The sequence below is a fragment of the Mobula birostris genome, chromosome 30, assembly GCF_030028105.1.
Source record: "Mobula birostris isolate sMobBir1 chromosome 30, sMobBir1.hap1, whole genome shotgun sequence".
In the NCBI taxonomy this organism is placed as follows: Eukaryota; Metazoa; Chordata; class Chondrichthyes; order Myliobatiformes; family Myliobatidae; genus Mobula; species Mobula birostris.
The window spans coordinates 14,793,822-14,821,697 of NC_092399.1; the positions used below are offsets into that span (position 1 = coordinate 14,793,822).

At 40.4% G+C, this 27,876-nt stretch overlaps 1 protein-coding gene across 1 annotated transcript; it reads right to left on the reverse strand.

Moving 5' to 3' along the window:
* Nucleotides 1-8,448: 8,448 nt before the first annotated feature.
* pithd1 (PITH (C-terminal proteasome-interacting domain of thioredoxin-like) domain containing 1) lies at nt 8,449-27,667 on the reverse strand. Its single transcript, XM_072247375.1, has 6 exons — nt 27,366-27,667; nt 13,871-13,914; nt 12,523-12,600; nt 11,583-11,687; nt 10,444-10,552; nt 8,449-9,818 (listed from the first exon to the last, which is right to left on the reverse strand). Exons 1-6 carry the CDS (start codon nt 27,552-27,554, stop codon nt 9,717-9,719), a joined length of 627 nt encoding a protein of 208 aa, XP_072103476.1. The 5' UTR covers nt 27,555-27,667; the 3' UTR covers nt 8,449-9,716.
* Between the last annotated feature and the right edge of the window lie 209 nt (nt 27,668-27,876).

A 27,876-nucleotide genomic window follows, 5' to 3' on the forward strand; every position in this document is an offset into this window, starting at 1 on the left:
ACGTTACCATCAGACTCACTTTATCATTTATTCTGTGATATTTTATGTGCAATCTTATTACAAAGTTATTGAAACTCCACCTAGTTAGACAGCAAAGGGAAATTCAAGGTTTTCTAAAACTGATGTCTCTAAATAGGGCAAATATGAAAATTTCCTTTAGCAGAAAGAACAATAACTAGGTGCTGTATATTGATAGAAATTGCTAGAAGGATTAGAAAGGAAAATGGGGAATTCATTTCAACCAAAGGATGTTAGAGGTTTGGAATCTACAGCCTCAGAAGGCAATGAGACCACAAATCTTCTTCCCAGTTAGAGTGTAACTGGGACGAACAAATAGCTGGGACATGCTATTGGTCTGAATGGATGTTTTTTTGGCTGGCATAATTATCTTACTCTATGTTGTGTACTTGTAGGATTCTATGAAAATCCAAAACACATTGGACAATGTCCTAATGCAAGACAAGTCTATAACTCTAATTGTTGAGGAATGGGTAAAGAAAATGTTTGAGTCTGGTTAACAGTCATATTATTATTTATTTTCCTCAACTGCATCAAAGAAGCCAAACATCTAATGTTTAGGACCCTACCTACTAGTCACTGATATCCACTAACCATATGTTGACCGGAATCAGAATCGGGTTTAACAATAATCAGGCTTATGTTGTGAATTTTGTTGTTTTCCCGGCAGCAATATATTGCAATACAAAATGATAAAAATGATAATATATATATGCCGAAGACTTTTGCACAGTACTGTTGTAATTGCATGTATTATACTGTTATGCTGCCACTTAAAAGAAACTAATTTCATGACATATGTGAGTGGTGATAAACCTGATTCTGATATGGATCGCTACTGTGGACTGAGAGTGGGAAGGGGACAGGGAGAGGGGAATTATAGTTGGGAAAAGGAGAAGGGAGAGGAAATACGAGACAGACATTCTGTAATGATAATAAACCAATCATTCAGAATCAATTAATTGTCCTTGCCTGGTGCCTCAGGGCTGGGTCTGTGGCACCCCTTCTCTGCCACTTGCCCCACACCCCTGGCACTCCTTCTGCCACCTGGCCCACACCCGTGGCACTCCTTCTCTGCCCTCTGCCCCACACCTCTGGCACTCCCCTGCCACCTGCCTCACACCCCTGGCACTCCTCTGCCCCCTGCCCTACACCCCTGGCACTCCCCTGCCACCTGCCTCACACTCCTGGCACTCCTCTGCCACCTGGCCCTCAGCCCTGGCACTCCTCTGTCCCCTGTCCCACACCCCTCCCGCGGTGCTCCACCCTCACCACTCCCAACATCCTTTGACCTCGCCAGATTTACAAACTCGCTCTCCGTCCCATGTTGACAAACACAGTGGTGTGCAAACGTCTGAGGCATCCGAGCTATTTTTATGTGCCTAAGACTTTTGCACAGTACTGCATATAAATTACATTAGTACAAAAAGCAAGGGGGAAACACTGAGGAGGTGTTCATTGTCCATTCAGAAATCTGATGACGGTCTGGTGACGGGGGGTGGGGGGAAGAAGCTGTTCCTGAAACAGTGAGTGTGGGTCCTCAGGCTGACGGTCAGATGCAACGTGCAATGACAATCTGACAGATGTGCTGGGTTTCAACCGCGCTCTGCTATAAATATTTCGGAATACAGCACTATTTAAGCTTTGGGAGGTGGTCAGATTGACACTATCGCTACTTAATTTTACACACATACATATTCGGTAGCAAGAAATTTTAAAAGGTATTAGACAATGTCACCTTATTATAAATAGTGCCGTTTGAATGTGTAGTGGATGACATTAGCCACGTTGTACAAAGAGGTCTCACTGAGCCATAACTGGGGCATTTACTGGGTATCAATGCCGACCGCGGGTGTGGGGGGTGGGGGGAGAGGACTGTCATCGAGCGCCAGTAGGGAGAGGGATGGAGGGGCAACAGGGAAGGATAGGGTGGAGGTGGCGGTGAGAGGGATGGGGGGAAAGGGCAATAGAGAGGGAAGAGGCAGGATGGGGACGGGGTGGGGGTCATGGGGATGTGGCGGGGAGGCCTGAGACGAGGGGGGTGGATGATGAAGAAGAGAGAGCCGGAGGCCGGGAGCTTCCATTGTACAACCTGCCCGGTCTCCTCGCCGCGCTGGACCAAAAGATGCCGAGGGCGCAACGATTTACTCCCGGAGACCGGTCGCCACTTACCCATCCACCGGCAGAACACTGACCCGCTCCCCACGACCGCCGACCACCCGACGCCCACCTGCCGCCTTCACTGGCCGGTAACGCAGAGCAGCCGCATCCCGGTCTCCGGAGTTGACGTCACTGGATCCCAGTGACTCTATCTTTCCATTCGCTGAATCCCTGACCTGGGAATCTAGTCATTGCTGTCTCCCCCCAGAATGGGTCCATATACTTCCAGAATGCACGGGAGATTCCAACAGTCACCATCCAGATATAGTTGAAAGTTTAATGACATCGATGCAATATTATACATCTAGGTCCTAATTGCCGCCCCGATCCCGCAACCCTGTCAGTTACAGCAGGTGATTCTTTTGTCTCCTCAGTTGTTTCTCCAGTTATTTGGGTAAGTAGGCTCGAGAATTTCAAAAGTCACTGAGCAAATATCCAGCTACAGGGTGCAGCAGAGGTGTGAGAACCAGTCGGTTGTGTAAACAACAGGAGAAAATCTGTGTTTCTGTGATATCATTCTGGAAAAAACATTGTATCGTTTCTTAATGCATGCATTACTAAATGACAATAAGAGAGGACTGCGTGTCCTCAATCTAAAAAATCTGCAGATGCTGGAAATCCAAGGCAACACACACACACACACACACACACACATACACACACACACACACACACACACACACACACACACACACACACGCAAAATGCTGGAGGAACTCAGCAGGCCAGGCAGCATCCGTGGAAATGCATAAACAGTCGACATTTCAGGTCGAGATCCTTCTTTAGGACTGAAGATCTAATTATTATTTATTTCATCCAGCGAAGTCAAATCAATAAATAACTCCAATTAATGATCGATATGAACTGATCCACATATCTCCTCAAATATGTATCAGTTCATATGCTGATCGGTGGCCACACATTTCAATTGTACTTCCCATTCCCATTCCGACATGTCAGTCCATGGCCTCCTCTACTGCCGCGATGAGGCCACGCTCAGGTTGGAGGAGCAACACCTCATATTCCATTTGGGTAGCCTCCAACTTGATTGCATGAACTTTGATTTCTTGAACCTCCATCATGACCTTCCCCAGCCCCAACCATTCCCTCTCTCACCTTCTCTTCTTACCTGCCCAGCACCTCCCTCTGGTGCTCCTCCCCCTTCCCTTTCTTCCATGGCCTTCTATCCTCTCCTGTCAGATTCCCCCCTTTCTCTCTTTCACCAATCCACTTCCCAGCTCTTTACTTCACCTGGTTTCACCTATCACCTCCCACCTTGTACTTCTTGCTCCCCTCCCTCCGACCTTCTGACTTCTTCTCTTTCTTTCCAGCCTTGATTAAGGATCTCAGTCTGAAATGTCGACTGTTTACTCTTTTCCATAGAGACAGCCTGCCCTGCTGAGTTCCTCCAACATTTTGTGTCTGGTGCTTTGGATTTCCGGCGTCTGCAGACTTTCTCGTGTTTGTGCCACATACTGTATACTCTCATTATTTTTGTGTGTTTATTGTGGGTGAATATTATGTCTAAATGTAGTTATTTTTACACCTTAGTAAAATTAAGACATGTAGTTCCAGGTATTTTAAGGATTCAGTGATTTGAAGAGATAGGCATGATCAAAACTGGTCATCTTGTGATGTTACTTACTTGAGAAAATTAAATTGGTAGGAAGGGAGCCACTCAGCGTGTGAATGACTAGGTCAGATCAACTATTATTCTGAGTTAAGAAGACCACAGGTAGAGGGAAATTAAATATTTTAAAGGGGACTTAAGCTGCCACAATTCTAAAGATGTAAACACGAGGAATTCTGCAGATGCTGGAAATTCAAGCAACACACATCAAAGTTGCTGGTGAACGCAGCAGGCCAGGCAGCATCTCGAGGAAGAGGTACAGTCGATGTTTCGGGTCGAGACCCTTCGTCAGGTCTGTCCTGGCCTGCTGCGTTCACCAGCAACTTTGACAATTCTAAAGACTGTCAGTTAACAAAAAATACATTTTTTGTATTCTATAGTCTAATTTATTAAAAAAAATTAAGTTTACAGTGATATTATTTGATAAAACATCCCTACTTCAAAATTCTTGGAATTTTCTGTTCCATTTTAAAACAATTCTTTACATTCAAGCAATCCTTATTTTCTTTGCTCCTGCTGATGATCAAATACTGTTCAACTTTATCTCATAACATTGAGTCCTAGATTTGATTCACCGAGTCTCAGATATTTTCCCAAACTTATAGAAAACTCATCAGGTCAGGCAGCTCTGGTGGAGAGAGAAACAAAGTTAACATTTCAGATCAAAGCCCTTTTAAGATGAAATAGTATTCTATTTTTATTTTAGATTTCCTGCAACTGTAGCTAGTTGATCTTTATGCTTTTTAAAGTCTTGACTTCACTGATTGATTTTACTCTCCAATGGTGCGTAGTCACATTCTGATAAATAATTCAGCAGCATGTTGCGAAATTTGCTAACTTTATGGCAGCAGTACAATGCAATACATGATAATATATATAAAACTGTAAATTACAGTATGTATATACTTTATATGTATATTAAATAGTTAAATTAAATAAGTAATGCAAAAACAGAAATAAAAAGTAGCAAGGTAGTGTTAATCAATGTCCATTCAGAAGTCTGATGGCAGAGGGGAAGAAGCTGTTCCAGAATTGCGGAGTGTCTGCCTTCAGGCTCCTGTACCTCCTACCTGGTGGTAACAATGAGAAGAGGGAATGTCCTGGGTGATGGGAGTCCTTGATGATGGATGCTGCCTTTTTGAGGTACCACTACTATGGCGGCTAATACCCATGATGGAGCTGACCAATTTTACAACTCTCTGCAGCTTACTCGATCCCATGCAGTAGCCCCCAGATGGTAATGCAGCCAGTTAGAACGCTCTCCAGGATACTGCTGTAGAAATTTTCCAGTGTTTTAGGTGGCATACCAGCTCTCCTCAAACTCCTACTGAAATATAGTATTTCATTGAAACAGAGTAGATTAGGGAACAGAAAAGAGATTGCAGCAGGGGGCTGCTGATATTCTGACAAGAAGGAAATGCTCGTGGTATCCCCAGGAGTTGGTATAAAAGAACACCACCTTTAACGATACATAATCTCAACCTTGTTGTTTAGAACTTCACTGGATGCAACCCACCATTGAGAACATCTACCATAAACGCTGCCTGGGCCGGGCGAAAAGCATTATCAGGGATGCATCTCACCCTACCAATGGACTTTTTACTCTCCCATCCAGTAGGCACTACAGGAGCCTCCACTCCCGCACCAGCAGACACAGGAAGAGCTTCTTCCCTGAGGCTGTGACACTGCTGAACCTCTCATCACAGCGCTAAGCAGTATTGCATCCATATTGTACTGTCTCAGTATTTTTATATTTGTATGCTGTAGCACTTTTTTTATTCACAGTTATTTTGTAAGTAACACTATTCTTTGCATTTCTGGTCAGATGCTAAATGCATTTCATTGGCTTTGTATCTGTACTTGGCACAATGACAATAAAGTTGAATCTAATCTAATCTAAAACACTCAAAGATTATAAACAATGTGGCAGATAATAAACTTCATAAAATGACAAATGAAATAGGAGGCAGGGGTATGGAGGGCAATGGTCCCGGTGAAGGTCGATGGGAGTAGGCAGTTTAAATGGTTTGGCATGGACTAGATGGCCCAAAGGGCCGGTTTCTGTGCTGTACTTTTGCATGACTCTGACATGGCAAGTAAAATTCCATGCAATATGAAATGATAGGCAGCGGTGTGATGAATCAGAAGATGCCGACTTCTACAAAGAAGGGATCCGTATGCTCCACGACCGCTGGACTAAGTGGGTAAATGTAGGAGGGGACTATGTTGAAAAATAAAGGTGCTAGGTTTTCTAAAATTGACTCCTTCTACCTTAGGCCACAAACTTATCTATCACCCCTCGTATATGGTGACATATATGCATGTTGAAAATAAATTTACTTTGAACTTTGAAAATGCAACTTGAATTTGAGAACTGGCTTTGCAATAGCAGAGGAAGAATTTAAAAGCCTGAGGAGACTGGATTAAAACACTGATTGTTTCCTGGACACACAAGAGAAGAGGGTGGAAACGTAGATCTGGAGACTAGAAACAAAAACTTAGCATGAAGAGAAAATTATGGAAGAACTGTATTTTACTCTATAGATGATAAATAACTGTTTCTCATGACAATGGGTTTCTTTAAAAGGGTATCTTATTTCCCTCCACACAACCTGTTTTCTCACCTTCTAAATGGAGCTGTTTATGAATTCTGTCAGCTATGCAGCAATCCTTATACAATGTATTTCTTGCAGAATGAATACTTAGCCTGTGAGAAAAAAATTACAAGGATGTTGCTGAGACTTGAGCACCTGAGTAGTAGGGAAAGGTTGAATAGGTTAGGCCTTTATTCCCTGGTGCGAAGGAGAATGAGGGAAGTTCAAAGGACCATTTATTATCGAAGAACACAACCTGAAATTGTCAGGTGGCCATGAAACCAAGAAAGAAAAGAAAGGCAGCACGATTATCAACCCCCCCAAATCTCCCCTCCCCACACAATAATAGAACAGGCATATCAACCCCCAAATCCCTCATCCCACACACAAAAAAAAGAACAAAAACAGAATCAGCACATTGACCCCAAATTTCCCTCCACACACACACAAAATAACAAAGAAAGATCAGGCAAACCCCCCCCCCCCCACAGAATATAAAGAAACTATATGGGAATAAGTCTGTAGTCCAAGTCCACGTCCACATTCAGAACACAGAAATCCTGGGTAACACTCTCTGGGGCCCAGTGGCAGGCCTTTCCCTCTCCACAGCAGAGCGATCAAAAGACAGGCAGCCAGTGCTCAACCTCCGCATTTGCCTTGCTGCTTCAATCTCCCTTACCACTTTAATCGGGGGACAATAGAAGCTTTAACTGGCAAAATGGAGTCAAACATCAGCTTGCACCCCATCCCGCAGCCTGCCCGCGCTTGCCAGCTCTGCCTTCCGGAGACTGCGGAGTGCAGGGACACCCAAACGATCTCCAAACGGCAAAGCACAGGCTCCAAACGTAAAAGACACAAAAGAAATGAAATGTTTGGTTTTATGATCTATCCAGATGTCGACCGAAGGAGCATTTTACACAGGTGCCATCTTGACTCTCTTATAGAAGTATATAAAATTATGACTATAGATGGGGTAAATACATGCAGGCTTTCCCCCCTCAGGATAAGAACCAGAGGTCATAGATTTAGGGAGAAAGGTAAAATATTCAAGGGGAAGCTGCAGGGAAACTTCTTCACTCAGTGTGGAACAAGTGTGAAATGAGCTGCAGCAAAAGTGGTAGATGAGGGTTAATTGTAATATTTAAGGGAAGGCTGGAGAAGTCTGGATAAAGAAACATAGAAAACCTACAGCACAATACAGGCCCTTTGGCCCACAAAGCTGTGCCAAACATGTCCTTACCTTAGAAATTACCTAGCGTTACCCATAGCCCTCTACTTTTTTAAGCTCCATGTACCCATCCAGGAGTCCCTTAAAAGACCCTGTCGTATCCACCTCCACCACCATCGCTGGCAGCCCATTCCACGCACTCACCACTCTCTGCGTAAAAAACTTACCCGACATCTCCTCTGTACCTACTTCCAGGCACCTTAAAACCATGCCCTCTCCTGTTAGCCATTTCAGCCCTAGGAAAAAGCCTCTGACTATCCACATGATCAATGCTTCTTATCATCTTGTACATCTCTATCAGGTCACCTCTCATCCTCCATCACTCCAAGGAGAAATGGCCAAGTTCACTCAACCTATTCTCATAAGGCATGCTCCCCAATCCGGGCAACATCCTTGTAAATCTCCTCTGAACCCTTTCTATGGTTTCCACATCCTTCCTGTAGGGAGGCGACCAGAATTGAGCACAGTACTCCAAGTGGGGTCTGACCAGGATCCTATAGAGCTGCAACATTACCTCTTGGCTCTTAAACTCAATCCCACGATTGATGAAGGCCAATGCACCGTATGCTTTCTTAACCAGAGTCAACCTGCGCAGCAGCTTTGAGTGTCCTATGGACTCAGACCCCAAGATCCTTCCACACTGCCAAGAGTACATGGATGAGAGGGGTTTGGAGGGATATAATTCAGGTGCAGGTAGATGGGCAGTAGATCAAGTTAGCCTGAACTAGATGGGCCAAAGGGCATATTTCTGCACTGTGGTACTCTATAATTCTGTCTTAGGCTGGCTCCAGATATGATGAACAACAAGGATACACATCAACAGACAGGAGGATTTATTTCCTTTTTTACTTCCTCGCTTTACATTCTGCTTCATCGCAACATTGCATATTTTAGTTAACAGATCCAGTCATTTGAAACAACTGTAGTGCAGTTATTTTAATCAGATGCATTTCATTAAAAAAAAATTGTCAGTGGCCAACATTACCCAAACAATTTGCAGTGTGAGGACTGTTGGCTTCAAGAAGTGACAGATCACACATTTAATTAACACAAATCACATTTTAGTTCTTCCACAAAACCATGGTTGTATTGTCTTGAAATTTCCAAAATACAGAAGTATACAGGAAAAGTTCTAACTCATATGTTACCAGGAAAAACCATGAACGAATTCATATCATGTCAATATTAACATCAGCTGTACAGTAACCATTCATTCACCTGATACTTAAAGGACATGAATATTTTCTTGGACACAAGGCTATCCAATCTAATCAAATAAGGCATATGAAAAGAATAGCATAAAAAAAAGTGGTGAAGAAAACCTGATAGCAAGTTATATGAAATACAGAGGTTGATGAATCATTTCATTCATTGTCAGTATATTTTTGGACTGTGTGTTAGTGATGCAAGAGTTACAATAGTCACTCTTTATATCAAAATTCAGTATCTCTGACATCAGTTAAGCCACTTTGGCACCCAAAAAGCATTACGTATCTAATGGACAATTAAAAATGTTTGCCCCCAAATCACAGACGTGATAAAATTGATTTGACACCATGATGAACTTTCTCCAAGGTGTATAACTATTAAGACAGTTTTTCTTATATTTATAATTTACAAAAAAAAATATAGCTTTGAACTGCTCTTATGGCCCAAATAATTACGTCTAGAGTCAAAAATCCACTTGTAATAAGTGGATTTTATTGGGGGCTTGGAGGGTTTTGCGGTGGAGGAGAAAAAGGAAAAGCAGGTAGGACAAAGACTCATGTTAATAATTCAAAATTAGGCATCATACTTTAATAGAAAATAATCTATTTTTTGACTGGGCAAGTCAATATGCCAGCTACTTGTACTTGTTTGCAAATAGATGTTTTAACATTTACAAATCAAAAGCAGCAACTGCAAGCTCCTATTTAAACAGCCAATGTTATTTTCTTTTTGAATCTTCTGTTCACCACACCTTTGATGGTTTACAACATTGCGCCTGTACACCAATCCGTTGCACTGGACGTTTTTGATATCCCAGAAATACTTTCATCCTGGTCTTTCTTTCTTCACTGCACGCTCAAGCTTTAGAAGCCAGGTTTTAAGCGATGAAGTGCGTTTGGGGAGTGATGAGGTCAATTTTGTGATCCGTAGGATTAGCAGACGCTTCATATGTGCAAAGTGTCACTTCATGTCTGTGGCCCTGTTAAAAGAGTAAAGTTATGCTGCAGAATTAATATTTCAGGTCAAATAAGGACTTCACATTAAGACAATGCTTCTGGAACGAACTACAATTTATAAATTAACATTCCTGATTATTTTTCAGTGGAGCTGAGTATGTATTTCAGATGACAACAGTCTGTGTTTGGTTCTTATGCACCTAATTTAGCAAGATGGTGGTCCTGAACTTGTGCTTGATAATGCAAACGGATTCAGAAGGACACTTAGGCATTTTGGACCCAGAGATAAAATAAACGTTTGAGAGAAAAGGTCCAAGTAATAAGGTTGGAGATAATCAGGAATAGGGATAACATTTGTCTCTAGCCAAGTTTCTGGTATTTGGAATAGAATCATAACATGTAAATGAAATGCACCTTTCATATTAAGGAGATACACATTACAAAATTCAAGAGAACTGCAGTAAAATTACTTTAAATCATTCCATATTGACAGCAGTCAAGTTCCACACCATTTTGGCAAAAGTACGTAAGTTTTTTGTCATTGTTCTCAATCACTTCACAGAGATCATTATTTGCTGTAAAATATTACTCCAAGCAAAGCAAGTTCATACCAGAAAACTGTCTATTTCAATGTGTGATTAGACTCACCTCTGACCACTCTCCTCGCAAACCGATATAATAAATCTTTGAAATCTCAGCACCAAAATTCTTGGCAATGTGAATGGAAAGGTGATTAACACTGGAGAAACGAGCCACCCTAAAAAAAAACAAACAAAAAAAAAACCTTATAGTTACTTAAAAAGGGAGAAATTGATTTAATCAATTACTGGAATCAATACCACTTTAAAGCTTTACACTTGTAATATAATGTTGAATATCACTGGGTGGAAGTCCTTATGGACAGTGATCATTTGACTGTCCGGTGAGATACAAGTACTTTTAAATATGACCATTGATAAATTGCAAGTAGCTACATATGTAGCTTATGGATATACAGGCTCAACACTAGGTAGCTGGATTAATTCTTTAGCTACATTAACTATTGGCAGCAATCTTGAATTTGCTATTAGTGCATTAGACGGTTTACAAATTTATTTCTTTGTTGTTGTCGCATCTTGATTGGGATTATCCAGTTGAATTTCATCTTTGCATGCAAGGACATTTCAGAATCAGATTTAATATCACCGGCATTTGTCGTGGCAGCAGTACTTTGCAATATATAATAATAAAAACTATGAATTAGTAGTGCAAAAAGAAAAATTAAAAGTAGTGAGGTAGTGTTCATGGGTTCAATGTCCATACAGAAATTGGAGGAAGAGGAAAAGAAGTTGTTCCTGTATCATTGAGTGTGTGTCTTCAGGCTCTTGTACCTCCTTCCTGTTGGTAGCAACAAGAAGAGGGCATGTCCTGGGTGATGGGGTCCTTAATGATTGAAGTTGCCTTTTTGAGGCATTGCTCCTTAAAGTTGTCCTGGATGCTGGGGAGATTAGTGCCCACGATGGAGCTGAGTGTACAAACTTTTGCAGCTTATTTTGATCCTCTGCAGTAGGCACCCCCCCCCCACCCCCGCCCTATACCAGATGGTGATACAGCCAGTCCGAATGCTCTCCACGGTTTTGAACATCTGTTCCAAGGTAATTCTGAATCAGCATAGTGTTTTAATTTGTTTTCTTTTAAAGACTATGTGTAATAAAAATACTTCTAAATTACCAAAGTGTTTCACATTACAGGTGAAGATCAATTTACCAATTTTACGTTTTAACACAACAAAAAAAAAACAGACATACTTTGTGGTATATTCCAGTTCTCCTGTGACATCTCTGTTCATCTTGAACACTTGATCAGGTTCTCTGCCTGTGTCATCAAACGACATATGTGGGATGTTCTTATAACTAATTGGAAAACAAAAAAAATGATTAGCATCCATACGATTTAAACGGGAAGGCTCTAACTGAAGGTGAAGTACACAACTACAACACATTCAACCTTCTTTCTAGTGAGAATCTCCTTCTTCAGCACTCCCACAACCCAAATCCACCACTGTGTCACCGTGCAGACCCAAGTACACCCCCTCCCCATAGATCATTCCCAACCAGATGAATACGGTTGTGGTTCCTGGAGAATATCCACTGTCACAACACCAGTGATGGTTATTAAACGTGCTTTCTCAGATGATAATAAACTAAGCAAAGAGAGTTCAAGATAAAATGGGCATGATCCATTGACTAATGTGGACATGACACCACATAATTGACTACTCATGAAGATGAAAGATTTATGAAGGGATATTGTTGAATACAATTTTCAAATATGGCATGGGTGTTTACCATCCTTCGTTGCCTGAATTAATATTCTAAAAGCATAATGATAACTTGTCACAGTACCTACTAAAAATCTCTCCCCTCTGGATCACTGGTCTATATATTTATGGTTTAGAGTCAACATAGCTTAACCATCATTTTTACATTTTAAAATAAAATGACACAGCTAAGAATATTTTAGATTTCAAACAAACTTATCAGCAATTTAAGAATACTTTTATAATTCTCTATGAACGATCCAGTGATTAATCGCTGAAGGAAAATGCACACAGTTCTCTCTGAACTGACTGCCTGTTTAAAAGAAACATCTAATCTAATATAAGTATTAAAAGCCCACACCAGGGCTTTTATAGATTGATTTTTAATATTAAGCACCTTGAGAAAATTGAAATATTGTGGCACTTACAGTCTCATTTCTGACGGATGTGTCTCGTCATCTTCACCCATCACAATTACTCCTTTAAGTTTTACGTTACCTGTGAAACTGAATCAAAATAATTTATGCTGACTTTGAAAATAGCTCATTTCACCCACATTCTAGTGCGTGTAAGTAATCCATAAGTCTCTGCTGGCAAACATGCACACCGAAAAGATGATTTGGATCTAATATAATTGCAATAGTATGCGTTCAACTGTATATACACTAGACTCCACTCTAACCTATAGGAAATTCCTTCATGAATGAACCTTCAACAATTTTCCAGAGATCTTCCCCATACTTCTTCCCCACTTGAAGTGTCAGTCTAATTTGATCTTTTCTTTCCTCTGTTGTCCCACATTGTAAAGTGTTTCAAGATGACTTTTGATATGAGGTAGGCTCATATTTACACATACAGTACCTATCAAAAGTATTCATCCTCCTGGGAAGTGTTCATGTTTTATTGTTTTACAACATTGAATCACAGTGGATTTAACTTGGCTTTTTTGACAATAAAATATAAAAACTTTTGGGGGGGGGGAACTTTTTTTATTGGCACTTTTTGATATGCATGAAAGAGTAAAATAATACTCTCTGCATTAAAGGTTTAAAGATGAGCTTTATTTGTACATGTACATCAAAACATGGCAGTGAAATGCAGTCCAACACAGTCCACATGTGTTGCCATGCTTCCAGCGCCAACATAGTGTACCCACAACCACGTGCCTTCGGAATGTGAGAGAAAATTGCTACGGTGCTGTCATACACTCCAACAGTACCATCATTAAAATAGTGGACAAACTAAAAAAAGTTTGCTAATTGAATTCGCTCCAAAAGGGTCATTGCATACTATAGTGTGACTGGCTGACAAACGTGAGCACAGTGACTTCATGAGGCAAACTTCTGAGTTGTGATTTATTTTTGTAATTAAGGGAAAATATTTTTCCCTTGGCCCAAGTGTGCTATAGTGGAAGGTACTAATGTAATCAGCTGTAAAGTTCCACACCTACATAACTACAGTTCTGCCTGTCCCAGTTCCACATTATAGGAAAATCATTGGACCTTGAGAGAAGGAAGAAATCAGATTCACAAACCTGCAGCTTTGAATGTGGAATATACACCATGATATGAAATACCGGATCTCTTTACTATAAAGTTAATTGGTGGCAGAGGTTTAATACCTCAAGTTACGCCAAGAAACAATGCTTCATTTACTTGCAGATAACTCATTACATGTAACACAATCAGGCCACTCAACACAGATTTGGTAATGTGTTATTTCTAAATGAAGATAGCGCAACAATGCTTAGAAGGGGATGAGTTTTATAACACTTACGGTATATTAAACAACAGTTCTTCATCATCATCACTTTCCACGTACTGCAACAGAGAAGTTTCAAAATGCATCAAACAATGAAAAGATTTCCTTTTATTCAGCTATGCTCCAAGATAGCAAGTTATATTTCTCTTGTCCTAATATTGTAGTTCTATTCAATCAGCCACTGCAGTGGTTACAAAAGTGCTCAAAAAAGTTCTATAAAAGTTTTGCATTGCAATAATAGGTTTACATAGAAACATAGAAAATAGGTGCAGGAGTAGGCCATTCGGCCCTTCGAGCCTGCACCGCCATTTATTATGATCATGGCTGATCATCCAACTCAGAACCCCGCCCCAGCCTTCCCTCCATACCCCCTGACCCCCGTAGGCACAAGGGCCATATCTAACTCCCTCTTAAATATAGCCAATGAACTGGCCTCAACTGTTTCCTGTGGCAGAGAATTCCACAGATTCACCACTCTCTGTGTGAAGAAGTTTTTCCTAATCTCGGTCCTAAAAGGCTTCCCCTCTATCCTCAAACTGTGACCCCTCGTTCTGGACTTCCCCAACATCGGGAACAATCTTCCTGCATCGAGCCTGTCCAATCCCTTTAGGATCTTATACGTTTCAATCAGATCCCCCCTCAATCTTCTAAATTCCAACAAGTACAAGCCCAGTTCATCCAGTCTTTCTTCATATGAAAGTCCTGCCATCCCAGGAATCAATCTGGTGAACCTTCTTTGTACTCCCTCTATGGCAAGGATGTCTTTCCTCAGATTAGGGGACCAAAACTGCACACAATACTCCAGGCGTGGTCTCACCAAGGCTTTGTACAACTGCAGTAGTACCTCCCTGCTCCTGTACTCGAATCCTCTCGCTATAAATGCCAGCATACCATTCGCCTTTTTCACCGCCTGCTGTACCTGCATGCCCACTTTCAATGACTGGTGTATAATGACACCCAGGTCTCGTTGCACCTCCCCTTTTCCTAATCGGCCACCATTCAGATAATAAACTGTTTTCCTATTTTTGCCACCAAAGTGGATAACTTCACATTTATCCACATTAAATTGCATCTGCCATGAATTTGCCCACTCACCCAACCTATCCAAGTCACCCTGCATCCTCTTAGCATCCTCCTCACAGCTAACACTGCCCCCCAGCTTCGTGTCATCCGCAAACTTGGAGATGCTGCATTTAATTCCCTCATCCAAGTCATTAATATATATTGTAAACAACTGGGGTCCCAGCACTGAGCCTTGCGGTACCCCACTAGTCACCGCCTGCCATTCTGAAAAGGTCCCGTTTAATTCCCACTCTTTGCTTCCTGTCTGCTAACCAACTCTCCACCCACACCAATACCTTACCCCCAATACCGTGTGCTTTAAGTTTGCACACTAATCTCCTGTGTGGGACCTTGTCAAAAGCCTTCTGAAAATCCAAATATACCACATCCACTGGTTCTCCCCTATCCACTCTACTAGTTACATCCTCAAAAAATTCTATGAGATTCGTCAGACATGATTTTCCTTTCACAAATCCATGCTGACTTTGTCCGATCATTTCACCGCTTTCCAAATGTGCTGTTATCACATCCTTGATAACTGACTCCAGCAGTTTCCCCACCACCGACGTTAGGCTAACCGGTCTATAATTCCCCGGTTTCTCTCTCCCTCCTTTTTTAAAAAGTGGAGTTACATTAGCCACCCTCCAATCCTCAGGAACTAGTCCAGAATCTAACGAGTTTTGAAAAATTATCACTAATGCATCCACTATTTCTTGGGCTACTTCCTTAAGCACCCTGGGATGCAGACCATCTGGCCCTGGGGATTTATCTGCCTTCAATCCCTTCAATTTACCTAACACCACTTCCCTACTAACATGTATTTCACTCAGTTCCTCAATCTCACTGGACCCTCTGTCCCATACTATTTCTGGAAGATTATTTATGTCCTCCTTAATGAAGACAGAACCAAAGTAATTATTCAATTGGTCTGCATGTCCTTGCTCCCCATAATCAATTCACCTGTTTCTGTCTGCAGGGCACCTGTCTTACCAGTCTTTTCCTTTTTACATATCTATAAAAGCTTTTACAGTCCGTTTTTATGTTTCCTGCCAGTTTTCTCTCATAATCTTTTTTCCCCTTCCTAATTAAGCCCTTTGTCCTCCTCTGCTGAACTCTGAATTTCTCCCAGTCCTCAGGTGAGCCACTTTCTCTGGCTAATTTGTATGCTTCTTCTTTGGAATTGATACTATCCCTAATTTCCCTTGTCAGCCACGGGTGCACTACCTTCCTTGATTTATTCTTTTGCCAAACTGGGATGAACAATTGTTGTAGTTCATCCATGCAACCTTTAAATGCTTGCCATTTCATATCCACCGTCAATCCTTTAAGTGTCATTTGCCAGTCTATCTTAGCTAATTCACGTCTCATACCTTCAAAGTTACCCCTCTTTAAGTTCAGAACCTTTGTTTCTGAATTAACTATGTCAGTCTCCATCTTAATGAAGAATTCCATCATATTATGGCCACTCTTACCCAAGGGGCCTCTCACGACAAGATTGCTAATGAACCCTTCCTCATTGCTCAAAACCCAGTCCAGAATAGCCTGCTCTCTAGTTGGTTCCTCGACATGTTGGTTCAAAAAACCATCCCGCATACATTCCAAGAAATCCTCTTCCTATTACACCAAGATACTCAAACATAAATCCTACTTTTTAATTTAAATTACTTTTCATCCCAGAGGTCCAAGTTTCATTCGGAAATACAGCTGCAATTTGCCATTGTCTCACAATCCCACTCCTTTGACCGTGTCAGCTCACCTAGTCTTGTTACGCTCACCATTACCAGAGCAGAGAAGGGTCAATTGCTCCCCACTCACAACCTCTTCATTCTGTAAATACAACTCTCTCTTCACCTAGCCCCATAACTAGTGCTTACTCCAATTCACTTTTATTCACACTTTTTAAAAGATAGAAGAGTCTTTTGACTAGAAATTTTATTTCTCTACCAACAAATGAGGCCTGACCCGCAGAGTATTTCCAGCATTTCCTATATTTAGTTGAGACTTTCGTTATCTGCAGTTTTTGTTTTGATTTAGCCCTGCTTTCACAGTGGCATTTCTGTAACGAGCAATCTGCTCAGCTTTTCCTCTCCTCCACTTCTGAAGTTGCAGCGCCTTTCCGATACGAATGGAGTTACAGTCCTAAAATGGAACAGCATAGGATTGAGCCCTCTGGCAGAGTATACCACCCCTATCCGCACAGAATACCGCCAGCAGCACTTATCATCAAGGATCCCCACCGTCCAAACTATGCCATCTTTTCCTAGTTACCATCAGGCAGAAGGTACAAAAGCCTGAAACCTCACATCAACAGGTTCAAGAGTAGCTACTTCCCTTCAACCATTCAGTTTTGAACCAAATAGCAAAACCCTAATCACTACAGTTAATGAACACTTTGACCACTTTGCACTAAAAGTCTTTTCATGTGTGTGCTTTGTCTTTTTTCTGGTCCAATTCTTTTCTTGTAAATACTGTATACAATTTTTTTTTCTAATGAATGCTGCGTATATGATACTATGTGGTTGTGATGCTCCTGTTGTTTCACCTGTGCATACATGTACTTGCTCATAGAATAAACTTGACCTTCACTGACTATGATGCCAATTTGGACTAATCCTGTCTGCCTGCACATGGTCCATATATTGGTGACAGTAATAAACTATCATGTACTGAGATAGTGAAAAGCTTGCCTTACATACTGTTCATTCAGATCAGGTCAAACACAGTAGTGCCCTGCAGAATAAAGACTGTATTGGTTCCCTAGTACAATAAGTTGGAATATTGGCCTCACACTATACTTCGTTGTGATCTTGCACTTTGCCTGCACTTCCTCTGTAGCTGTTCCTACAGAGAACATTGTGAGGCCAAGAGTCCAGCTTAACAGTCTTATTACAGCAGCTGTCCTTAAGCCTGGTGGTATGTGCTCCCAGGTTCTTGTATCTTCGCCCCAATAGGAGAAGGGAGAAGAGAGAACATCTAGGGTAGATGGGGTCTTTGACTATACTGGCTGCTTTACTAAGGCAGTGAGAAATCGAGACAGAGCCCATAGAGGGGAGGCTGATTTTCATGAAGTCCTGAGCTGTGCCCACAACTCAGAATCAGGTTTAATATCACCGGCATGTGTCATGAAATTTGTTGTTATGTGGCACTACATTGCCATGCATATCAAGAAACTAAATTACAGTAAATATATATTTTAAAAGATATAATAAATAGTGCAAAAATAAAGGAAATGTAATGAAGTAGTGTTCATGGATTCAGTGTCCATCCAGTAATCTGATGGCAGAGGGAAAGAAGCTGTTCCTGAATCATAGAATGTGTGCCTTCAGGCTCCTGTACCTCCTTCCTGACGGTAACAATGAGAAGAGGGCATGTGCTGGGTGATGGGGGTCCTTAATGATGGATGCCAGCTTTTTGAGCCAAGTGCCCATGATGATGACCAAGTTTACAACTGTGCAGCTTATTTTGATCCTGTGCAGTAGCCCCTCAAGACCAGACAGTGATGTGACCAGTTAGAATGATTTCCAAGGTACATCTGTAGGAATTTGAGTGGATCTTTGGTGACATACCAAATCTCCTCAAACTCCTAATGAAACATAGCCGCTGTCGTGCCTTCTTTGTAACTGGGCCCAGGATAGATCCTCAGAGATACTGACACACAGCAACTTGAAACTGCTCACCCTTTCCACTACTGATCCCTTGAAGAGGACTGGTGTGTGTGTCCTCATCTTGCCCTTTCTGAAGTCTACAATCAATCCTTCAGTCTTATTGACACCTAGTGCAAAATTGTTGCTATGACAATACTAAGCAATCTGATCTATCTCGACCCTGTACGCCTTCTCGTCACCATCTGAAATTCTGCCAACAATAGTTGTGTTGCCAGATGGCATTTGAGCTGTGCCTAGCCACACAGTCGTGGGTGCAGACAGTAGAGCAGTGGGCTAAGCACACATCCTCGAGGTGCACCAGTGTTGGTTATCAGTGAAGTGGAGATGTTATTTCCAATCCACACAGACTCTGGCCTTCTGGTGAGGAAGTCGATGATCCAGCTGCAGAGGGAGGAACAGAGGCCCAGGTTTTGGAGCTTTTTAAATCAGAACTGTAGGACTGATTGTGTTAAACACTGAGCTGTAGTCGATAAACAGCAGCTTGACATAAGTAGTAGTATTGTCCGGGTGATCCAAGGCTGCGTGAAGAGCTGATGAGATCACGTTGGCTGTAGACCTATTGTAGTGATAGGCAAACTGCAGTGGGTCCAGGTCTTTGTTTAGGCTGCAGTTGATTCGAGCCACAATCAACCTCTCAAAGCATTTCATCACTGTAGATGTGAGTGCTACTGGACAACAGCCATTGGGAAGCTCAACCTACTCCTTTTGGGCACAGTACGATTGTTGCACTGTTGAAGCAGGTGGGAACTTCTGACTGTTGCGATTAGAGACTGAAAATGCCTTTGAACACACCTGCCAGTTGGTTGTCACAGGTTTACAGAGCTCTGCAGGTGTACGATTGGGGCCTGTCGCCTTACAAGAGTTCATGCTCTTGAAAGATGCTCTGAAGTCAGCCTCCCAGACAAAGCTCACAGTGTCACCAGATGCTGCAGGGATCCTCAGAGCTGTAGTTTTATTCTCCCTTTCAAAGTACGCATAAAAGGCTTTGGGCTCATCTGGGAGTGAAGCATCACTGCCACTCACCATGTTAGGTTATGCTTTGTAGGAAGTATTGGCCTGCAAACTCTGCCAGAGTTGGCCTGCATCCAACCCCAATCAGGATTGTTCTTTTGCTCCGAGATAGCCCTCCATAAGTCATACCTGGACTTCTTGTATAGTCCTGGATCACCAGACTTGAATGTCACAGATCTAGCCGTCAGCAGATGACAAAACTCCTGGTTCATCCACAGCTTTTGATTCGGGTGTGCTCTCATAGGTACACACACTCATCCACACAAGTTTTAATGACGTCAGTGACAACTGTGGCACATTCATTCAGATTTGAAGATGAATCGTTGAATACTGCTCAGTCCACTGACTCAAAGCAGTCCCGTAAGGACTCCTGCGCCTCCTTTATCCATACCTACTTGGTCCTCTCTACTGGTGCTGCGGTCTTCAGTTTCTGCCTACACTCAGGGAGCAGAAGTACAGCCAGGTGATCAGACTTTTCAGAGTGTGGGCGTGGGATGACACAGTAAGCTTTCTTTTTTTTTAATATAATTTTTATTGAGTTTTCAAAAAGAATACATGAAAAGATAATATCTACCCTCTCCCCCCCCCCCATATAAAGTCCTACCTAAAAAAGAAAAGAAGAAAAAAAAGAAGAACCGCCTGGGTGTTGGAAGGTTTCCACATGCTCCATGGAATTCAAAATAAATTTGGTATACTTATTCGTTACTTTCCCCAAAGAGACCAAGATCTTTATCGGAGCACTTAAATATGCCATCCTATCTTTTGTAAATAAGGGCGCCAAATATTCAAAAATGTCACATATTTATCTCTTAAATTATAAGTAATTTTTTTGAGTGGAATAGAACTAGCCATTTCATTATTCCAACGATTCATACTTAAATACGAATCAGATTTCCAAGTAACTGCTATAGTCTTCTTAGCTACTGCCAATGCAATTTTTATAAATTCTTTCTGATATTTATTCAATTTAAGTTTCGGTTTTATCCCTTCAATATCACCTAATAGAAATAATACAGGGTTATGTGGAAGTTGAGTTACAGTAATTTGTTCCAATAAGACTCTTAAATTTATCCAAAAGGGTTGAATTTTAAAACAAGACCAAGTAGAATGTAAGAAAGTACCAATTTCTTGATTACACTGAAAGCATTTATCGGATAGATTTGAATTTAACCTATTTATTTTTTGTGGTGTAATATATAATTGGTGTAAAAAATTATATTGTACTAATCTAAGTCGAACATTTATTGTATTTGTCATACTGTCAAGACAGAGTCTTGAACAATTTGTTTCATCAATATTAATATTCAGATCTGTTTCCCATTTTTGTTTTGACTTATGGATTCCTTGTTTAATTGTCTATTTTTGAATCAAATTATACATACAAGAAATAAATTTTTTGATTTTCCCTTTTTGAATTAAAGTTTCAATTTCATTAGGTTTTGGCAAAAACATTGTTTGAACCAGCTTACCTTTTAAGTAAGCCCTTAATTGAAGGTAACAAAAGAAAGTGTTATTTGATATTTTATATTTATCCTTTAGTTGTTCAAATGACATCAATATACCTCGTTCATAACAATCTCCTATAAATTTAATCCCTTTTTGGTACCAATTATATAAAAGTTGATTGTCCATTGTAAAAGGAATAAGTCTGTTTTGGAGCAAAGGTCTCCTTGCTAATAAAGATTTCTGTATTTCATTACCAACATTTATCTTATTCCATAGATCAATCAAATAGGAGATTCTTTCTTTTCCCATATCCATTTAGATTCCCATTTATATATAAAACCTTCAGGTCTATTTTCTCCTATCTTGTCTAATTCTATTTTAATCCATGCTGGTTTTCGATCATTGAAGAAAGATGCAATAAATCTAAGTTGATTTGCTTTATAATAATTCTTAAAGTTTGGAAGTTGTAACCCTCCTAACTCAAATTTACATGTCAATTTTTCCAATGATATTCTTGACATTTTACCTTTCCAAAGAAATTTTCGCACACATTTATTTAACTCTCGAAAAAATTTCTGTGGCAATTGTATTGGTAATGTTTGAAACAAATACTGTAATCTAGGAAATATGTTCATTTTTACAACATTGACTCTACCTACTAATGTTATTGGTAATATCATCCATTTGTCAAGATCTTCTCGAATTTTTTTCAATAGTGGTAAATAATTAAATTTATATAAATTCTTTACATCATTATCAAGTCTTATACCTAAATACTTTATACCATTTACCGGCCATCTAAATTGGGTTGCTAACCAACATTGACTATAGTCTCCTTTAGTAAGAGGTAAAATTTCACTTTTATCCCAATTTATTTTATAACCTGATACCTTCCCATATTCATCCAATCTAGAAGATAATTTATGTAACGAATGTTGTGGGTTTGTTAAGTAAATCAAAACATCATCGGCAAAAAGATTAATTTTATATTCCTCCTGATTAACTCTAAAACCCATAATATCTGGATCAATTCTGATTAGTTCTGCTAATGGCTCTATCACTAGTACAAATAAAGCAGGTGATAATGGACAACCTTGTCTAGTTGACCTTTTTAACTAGAATGGTGTTGAAATTTGAGAGTTTGTCACTACTTTAGCCTTAGGGTTAGAATTTAAAATTTTAATCCAATTTATAAAAGATGTTCCTAACCCATATTTTTCTAATACTTTAAATAAAAAATCCCATTCTAATCTATCAAATGCTTTTTCTGCATCCAAGGCTACTACTATACCCTTCTTGTCCCTTTTTTGTGCCAAATGAATTATACTGAGTAGCCGAGTTACATTATCTGCCAATTGTCTATTTTTAATAAATCCTGTTTGATCCATATGTATTAATTTTGGTAAGATTTAGATATCTATTCGATAAAATTTTTGCTATTATTTTATAATCAGTATTCAATAAAGAAATAGGCCTGTATGATGTTGGTTTCATAGGGTCTCTGCCTTTTTTTGGCAATACTATTACAATCACTGTTGAAAAAGATTCTGGGAGTTTGTGTTTTTTCTGCTTGACGTATTAACTCCATAAAGAGAGGAAATAATAAATCTTTAAACTTTTTATAAAATTCTGGTGGAAAACCATCTTCTCCTGGAGATTTATTACTTTGAAGTGATCCTAAAGCTTCTTCAACTTCTTTTAATGTAAAAGGCATATCTAATCCCCTCTGTTCTTCCAAGTTCAATTTTGGAAGAGTTACTTGTGATAAAAACCTTTCTATCTCATTAACATCATTTTGTGATTCTGATTGATATAATTCAGAATAGAAACTTTTAAAGGTTTCATTTATTTCAAGAGTTTTATAAGATATTTTATTTGCACTTGTTCTAATTGCATTTATTGTTTTGGAAGCTTGTTCTGTTTTCAACTGCCAGGCAAGAATTTTTTGTGCTCTCTCACCTAACTCATAATACCTTTGCTTAGTTCTTATAATTGCCTTTTCCATTCTATATGTCTGAAACGTATTATATTGTAACTTCTTATTGACAAGTTGCTTTCGTTTTTCTTCCGACATATATCTTTGAGATTCTTTTTCTAATTTTGTAATCTTTTTTTCCAATTGATCTAGTTCTGCCATATATTCTTTCTTAATTTTAGATGTATAACTTATTATCTGGCCCCTCAGATATGCTTTCATCGCATCCCATAATATAAATTTATCATCCACTGAATGAAAATTTGTATCCAAAAAAAATTGGATCTGCTTTTTCATAAAGTCACAAAAATCTTGACGTTTTAATAATGTTGAATTAAATCTCCATCTATAAGCCACTTCTTCCTTATCAGTCATTGTCATTAATAAAGGAGAATGATCTGACAATATTCTTGCTTTATATTCCATATTTTTCACTCTGTGTTGAATATGCATTGATAATAGGAAAAAATCTATCCTTGATTAAGTTTTATATCTATGAGAATAGAACGAATAGTCTCTTTCTTTAGGATTGATTCTTCTCCATATATCAATCAAATTTAAATCTTTCATCAATGATAGAATTAGATTTACTACCTTCGATTTTACAATAGCCTTAGTTGATCTATCTAAGATTGGGTCTAAGCAAAAATTAAAGTCTCCTCCAATTAATATTTTTTCATGTGCATCCACCAAATTCAAAAAAGCTTCTTGTATGAATTTTGCATCGTTTTCATTTGCTGCATAAATATTCATAAATGACCATAATTCAGAGAAAAGTTGACAATGTATAATCACATATCTTCCTGCAGAATCGGTTATTACATTTTGTATTCTAATTGGTAATGTTTTATTGATCAAAATTGCTACTGCCCTCGCTTTTGAATTAAATGAAGCCGCAACAACACTACCCACCCAATCTCTCTTTAGTTTCTGATGTTCTGTTTCTGTTAAATGTGTTTCCTGTAAAAAGGCTAAATCTATCTTCATTTTCTTAATATGTGTTAAGATTCTTTTTCTTTTCACTGGTCCATTAAGCCCAATAACATTAAAACTCAAAAAATTCAATAAATTAGTCATTATTCTTAACAAAGTTACTCCAATCTAAAACATCACTTATCTTCTCAACTCTCATAGTTCCTTGGGGAATCTCTTTGAACTTCACCATGTTGCTATGTGTTCCCCTCCCAACCCTCCAGGCAAAAAGAAAAAAAAAGATAGAAAAGATACAAAAAAAAAACAAAATACCCCCCCACTAATGTTGTGAATGAAAAGATACACAAAACTACCCCCCTCCATTTTGCGGGTTGTGGCTAAAGCCACGCTTGCACACATGATTAGCGTAGCAATTGGTCAGTGCTTCTTCCAGCTTCCCCGCAACAAAAAAAAATTATATATATATATATAAACAAAATTAATGTTACTATTCCCAACTAGTATTCTTCAAATTTTAATCTTTCTTCCCTCCCCTCGTATAATTAATAATATATTTATATATTCATCCGCCCAAAAATCCAACAAGTCCATTCTTGACCCAGTCTTCATCTTCAATCTATCTCGCTCCCCTGGATTTGTTCTTGTATCTGGTGAATATTCAGAGAATCTCGCACAAACTGCTCCGCTTTCCGGTAGTCATCAAAAAATCTTTTTTCTCCACCAGGCAAAAAAATCTTCAAGGTTGCAGGATAACGCAATATAAATTGATAACCGTGATCCCATAGGATTTTTTTCACTGGATTAAATTTCTTCCTTCTCTTCAAAAGTTCATAACTTATGTCAGGGTGGAAAAAAACTTTGTTCCCTTGAATCATCAATGGCCCTTTTCTATTCTTGGCAGCTTGGGCAGCTGCCTGTAGAATACTTTCCTTGTCTTGAAATCTTAAGAATTTTATTAAAATCGATCATGGATATAGGTCATCTTGTGGTTTTGGTCTTAGAGCTCTATGTGCCCGCTCAATTTCAATTGATCGAACCTCCTCTTTCATTTGCAAAACTTCCGGGACAGTAAGCTTTCTTGAAAGTAGTATAAACAGTGGTCCAGTGCATTGGCTCCTCTGGTTATACAAATGATATGCTGATGATAATTATTTGGGGACTTTTTCCAAGTGGGCCTGGTTAAAATTCCCCAAAACGTTGGGGAAAGCATCAGGGTGAACTGTTTCACGCCTGTTGATTATGTTGCCCAGTTCTACAGCCTGTTTGATATGAGCCCAAGGTGGAATATAAACCGCTACCAAGATGATGGCTGAAAGTTCCTGTGGCAGATAAGGTGGACGGCATTTGACCGATAGATGTTCCAGGTCGGGTGAGCGGGACTGAGACAGAACCACCACGTTTGTGCCCATGAGGAGTTAATCATACAGCGTACTCCACCTCCTCTGCCTTTGAATGACTCAGCAGTCCCATCTCGGCGGTGATTCATGAAGCCAGCGAGCTGTAACGCCGCGTCTGGAATGGCGGGGGATAACCAAGATTCCGTGAAACAAAAAACACAACAGTCTCTGCGGTCACAAGCAGAGCAGTTGCCGTAACAAGCTTCTACGCATCCAGACAGGATGCTTTCTATGGTGCATCAATAATAATTGGTAACAGTCTACAGGGACGTGCAATATTTCTTTAGTTTTCAGAGGCACTGGTGAGCTTTCTTGGCTGTGACATCAATGTGGTTTTAATCAGGACAGGCTATTAACGATATTCTCTCCTAGGAACTTGAAGCTCTCGTACTGTACCATACATTCTTTCTGAATGCACAACAGCATGGTACTGCAACTCAATGTCAGTATGACCAAGGAATTGACTGTGGTCTTCAGAAAGGGGAATTCAAGTTAAGGCACACCAGTTAAGGGATCAGAAGTGGAAAGGATGAGCAGTTTCAAGTTCAAGGATGTCAACATCACTGAGGATCTAGCCTGGGCCAAGCATATTTTTCAACCACAAGGAAAGCATGCCAGCGGCTATATTTCACGAGGAGTTTGAGGACATTTGGTATGTCTCCAAAGACACATGCAAATTTCAACAGGTGTACTGTGGAGAGCATCCCAACTGGTTGCATCACTGTCTAGTACTGAAGGGCCACTACACAGGATTGGAAAAAGCTGCAAAAAGGTGGTATCCATCATTAAGGGCCCCTATCCCGCAGGACATGCTGTATTTTCATTGCTGCCATCAAGGAGGTGCTTGAAGACACACCCTCAACATTTCAGGAACAGCTTCTTCCCTTTCCCCATCAGGTTTCTGAATGGACAATATGCCCATGAACACTACCCCAGTATTTCTTTCTCTCTCTTTTTGCACTGCTCATTTAATTTTTTTTAAATGTACTGCAATATACAGCTGGCACCAACAACAGATTTCGCGACCAGTGATATTAAACCCGATTCTGATTCTACTCTGCACATGACGGTAGGAAACGGCAGAGCTGTGGACCTAGCTCAGCCCATCACAGGAATCTATGGACTCCATCTATTCTTCTCACTACATCATTAAAGCAAGCAGCATAATTAAAGACCCCACCCACCCCGGATTTTCCGTCTTCTCCCATCGAGTTGAAGATATAAACCACCAGGTTCAAGGGCAGCTTCTATCCCAGACTCTTAAACGAACCTCTTGTACGTTAAGATGGACTCGTGGCCTCACAATTTACCTCGTTATAATCTTACACTTCATTTAGCTGCACTGCAGGTTTTTTTGGTAGCTTTTACACTCTATTCTGCGTTGGTTTACCTCACGCTCACTCATTACACTGTGCCGTGATTTAATCCACAGAAACTGTATGCAAAATGGTCACTGTATCTAAGTCTTATGTTTTAGAAGTGACAATAATAAATCGATACCAATACTTGTAGGTGGAGATAACGCAGAATGAGCGTAGAGGAAGTAGAGTAACAGGTTGAGGATGCAACCTTGCGAAATAAATCCGTTTCTTGCTTGCTCTTCCATCTCAAGACCTCTTAAACATTGTTAACATGTCTGCCTCTATTGCACCCCCCCCCCCCCCAGCAGTAGATTCGCGGGAACTCCCGCTCTAATTGTGTCGCCGGTCTTCAACTTCTCCCCTTTCACCTTCAATCTACGCCCTCCAGAATCTGACATCTCCAACCTGGGAAAAAGAGCCCCGTCTACCCTATCTACTGGATTACCCCTTATATTTTATCTGATCACCTCGTTACTGGTCTCCCGGGCTCTACACAAATAAACTAGTTTAATTTTGCCAGCTCTACTCGAAAGACCTTAATTTTATTCCTGGTCTTCTACTGATAAAACTATCACAATTAGCATCAAATGGGATCTAGTTCTCAGCCCCAGCATGAACGAATGGCTTTCTAGCGCCTGCTAACACTGCTCCCAGTTGTACCTTAGTGCGGTCCTGCCTCTCCTCCCAGGGCTTGAACACCAGTTTGCCAGAGCCCTCACTAGATTCGTTCAGACACTCCAACCTCTCGAGATCGATCTTCTTGAAGAGACCGTACTCCATCCCTCTCTCGGCGGGATCGTGCTGCCCCTCGCACTGGCACTGCCCGGGGCCATGCCTGTGGCCAGACATCTTCCTTCGCCCGAGCCTGTTGTTATGCCGCAAACCGTGTTCGCCCGACTGTCGCGCAAAGGACCGGGCGGCCCTGACCACGTGAGGAAGCCAGCGGGATCACGTGATGGCCCACACCACGTGATAGAGCATTGGCGTGATCTCCTCCCTGTCTGTATACGGGAACGGGATTGTTATCTAAAAGTGCCCGATTCCGTCCGAAATTCTGCAACAGCGACAATAATAGGAGATACTTTGTCTCGCTTCAAAACGTAAAAGATTATATTCCCCCGAAATCCTCTGCAAAGAGGCGCCGAACCAAATAATTAACGATGAAACAAAA

What these genes read in the sequence shown, in the direction of transcription:
- pithd1 (XM_072247375.1), bottom strand. Translation starts at nt 27,554, where the DNA reads ATGTCTGGCCACAGGCATGGCCCCGGGCAGTGCCAGTGCGAGGGGCAG. An exon ending in CATCCGTCAGAAATGAGACT is followed by an intron (nt 11,688 to 12,522) that starts GTAAGTGCCACA and finishes TTTTCCAATTAG; the next exon opens with TTATAAGAACATCCCACATA. An exon ending in GAACTGGAATATACCACAAA is followed by an intron (nt 10,553 to 11,582) that starts GTATGTCTGTTT and finishes GTTTTTTTTTAG; the next exon opens with GGTGGCTCGTTTCTCCAGTG.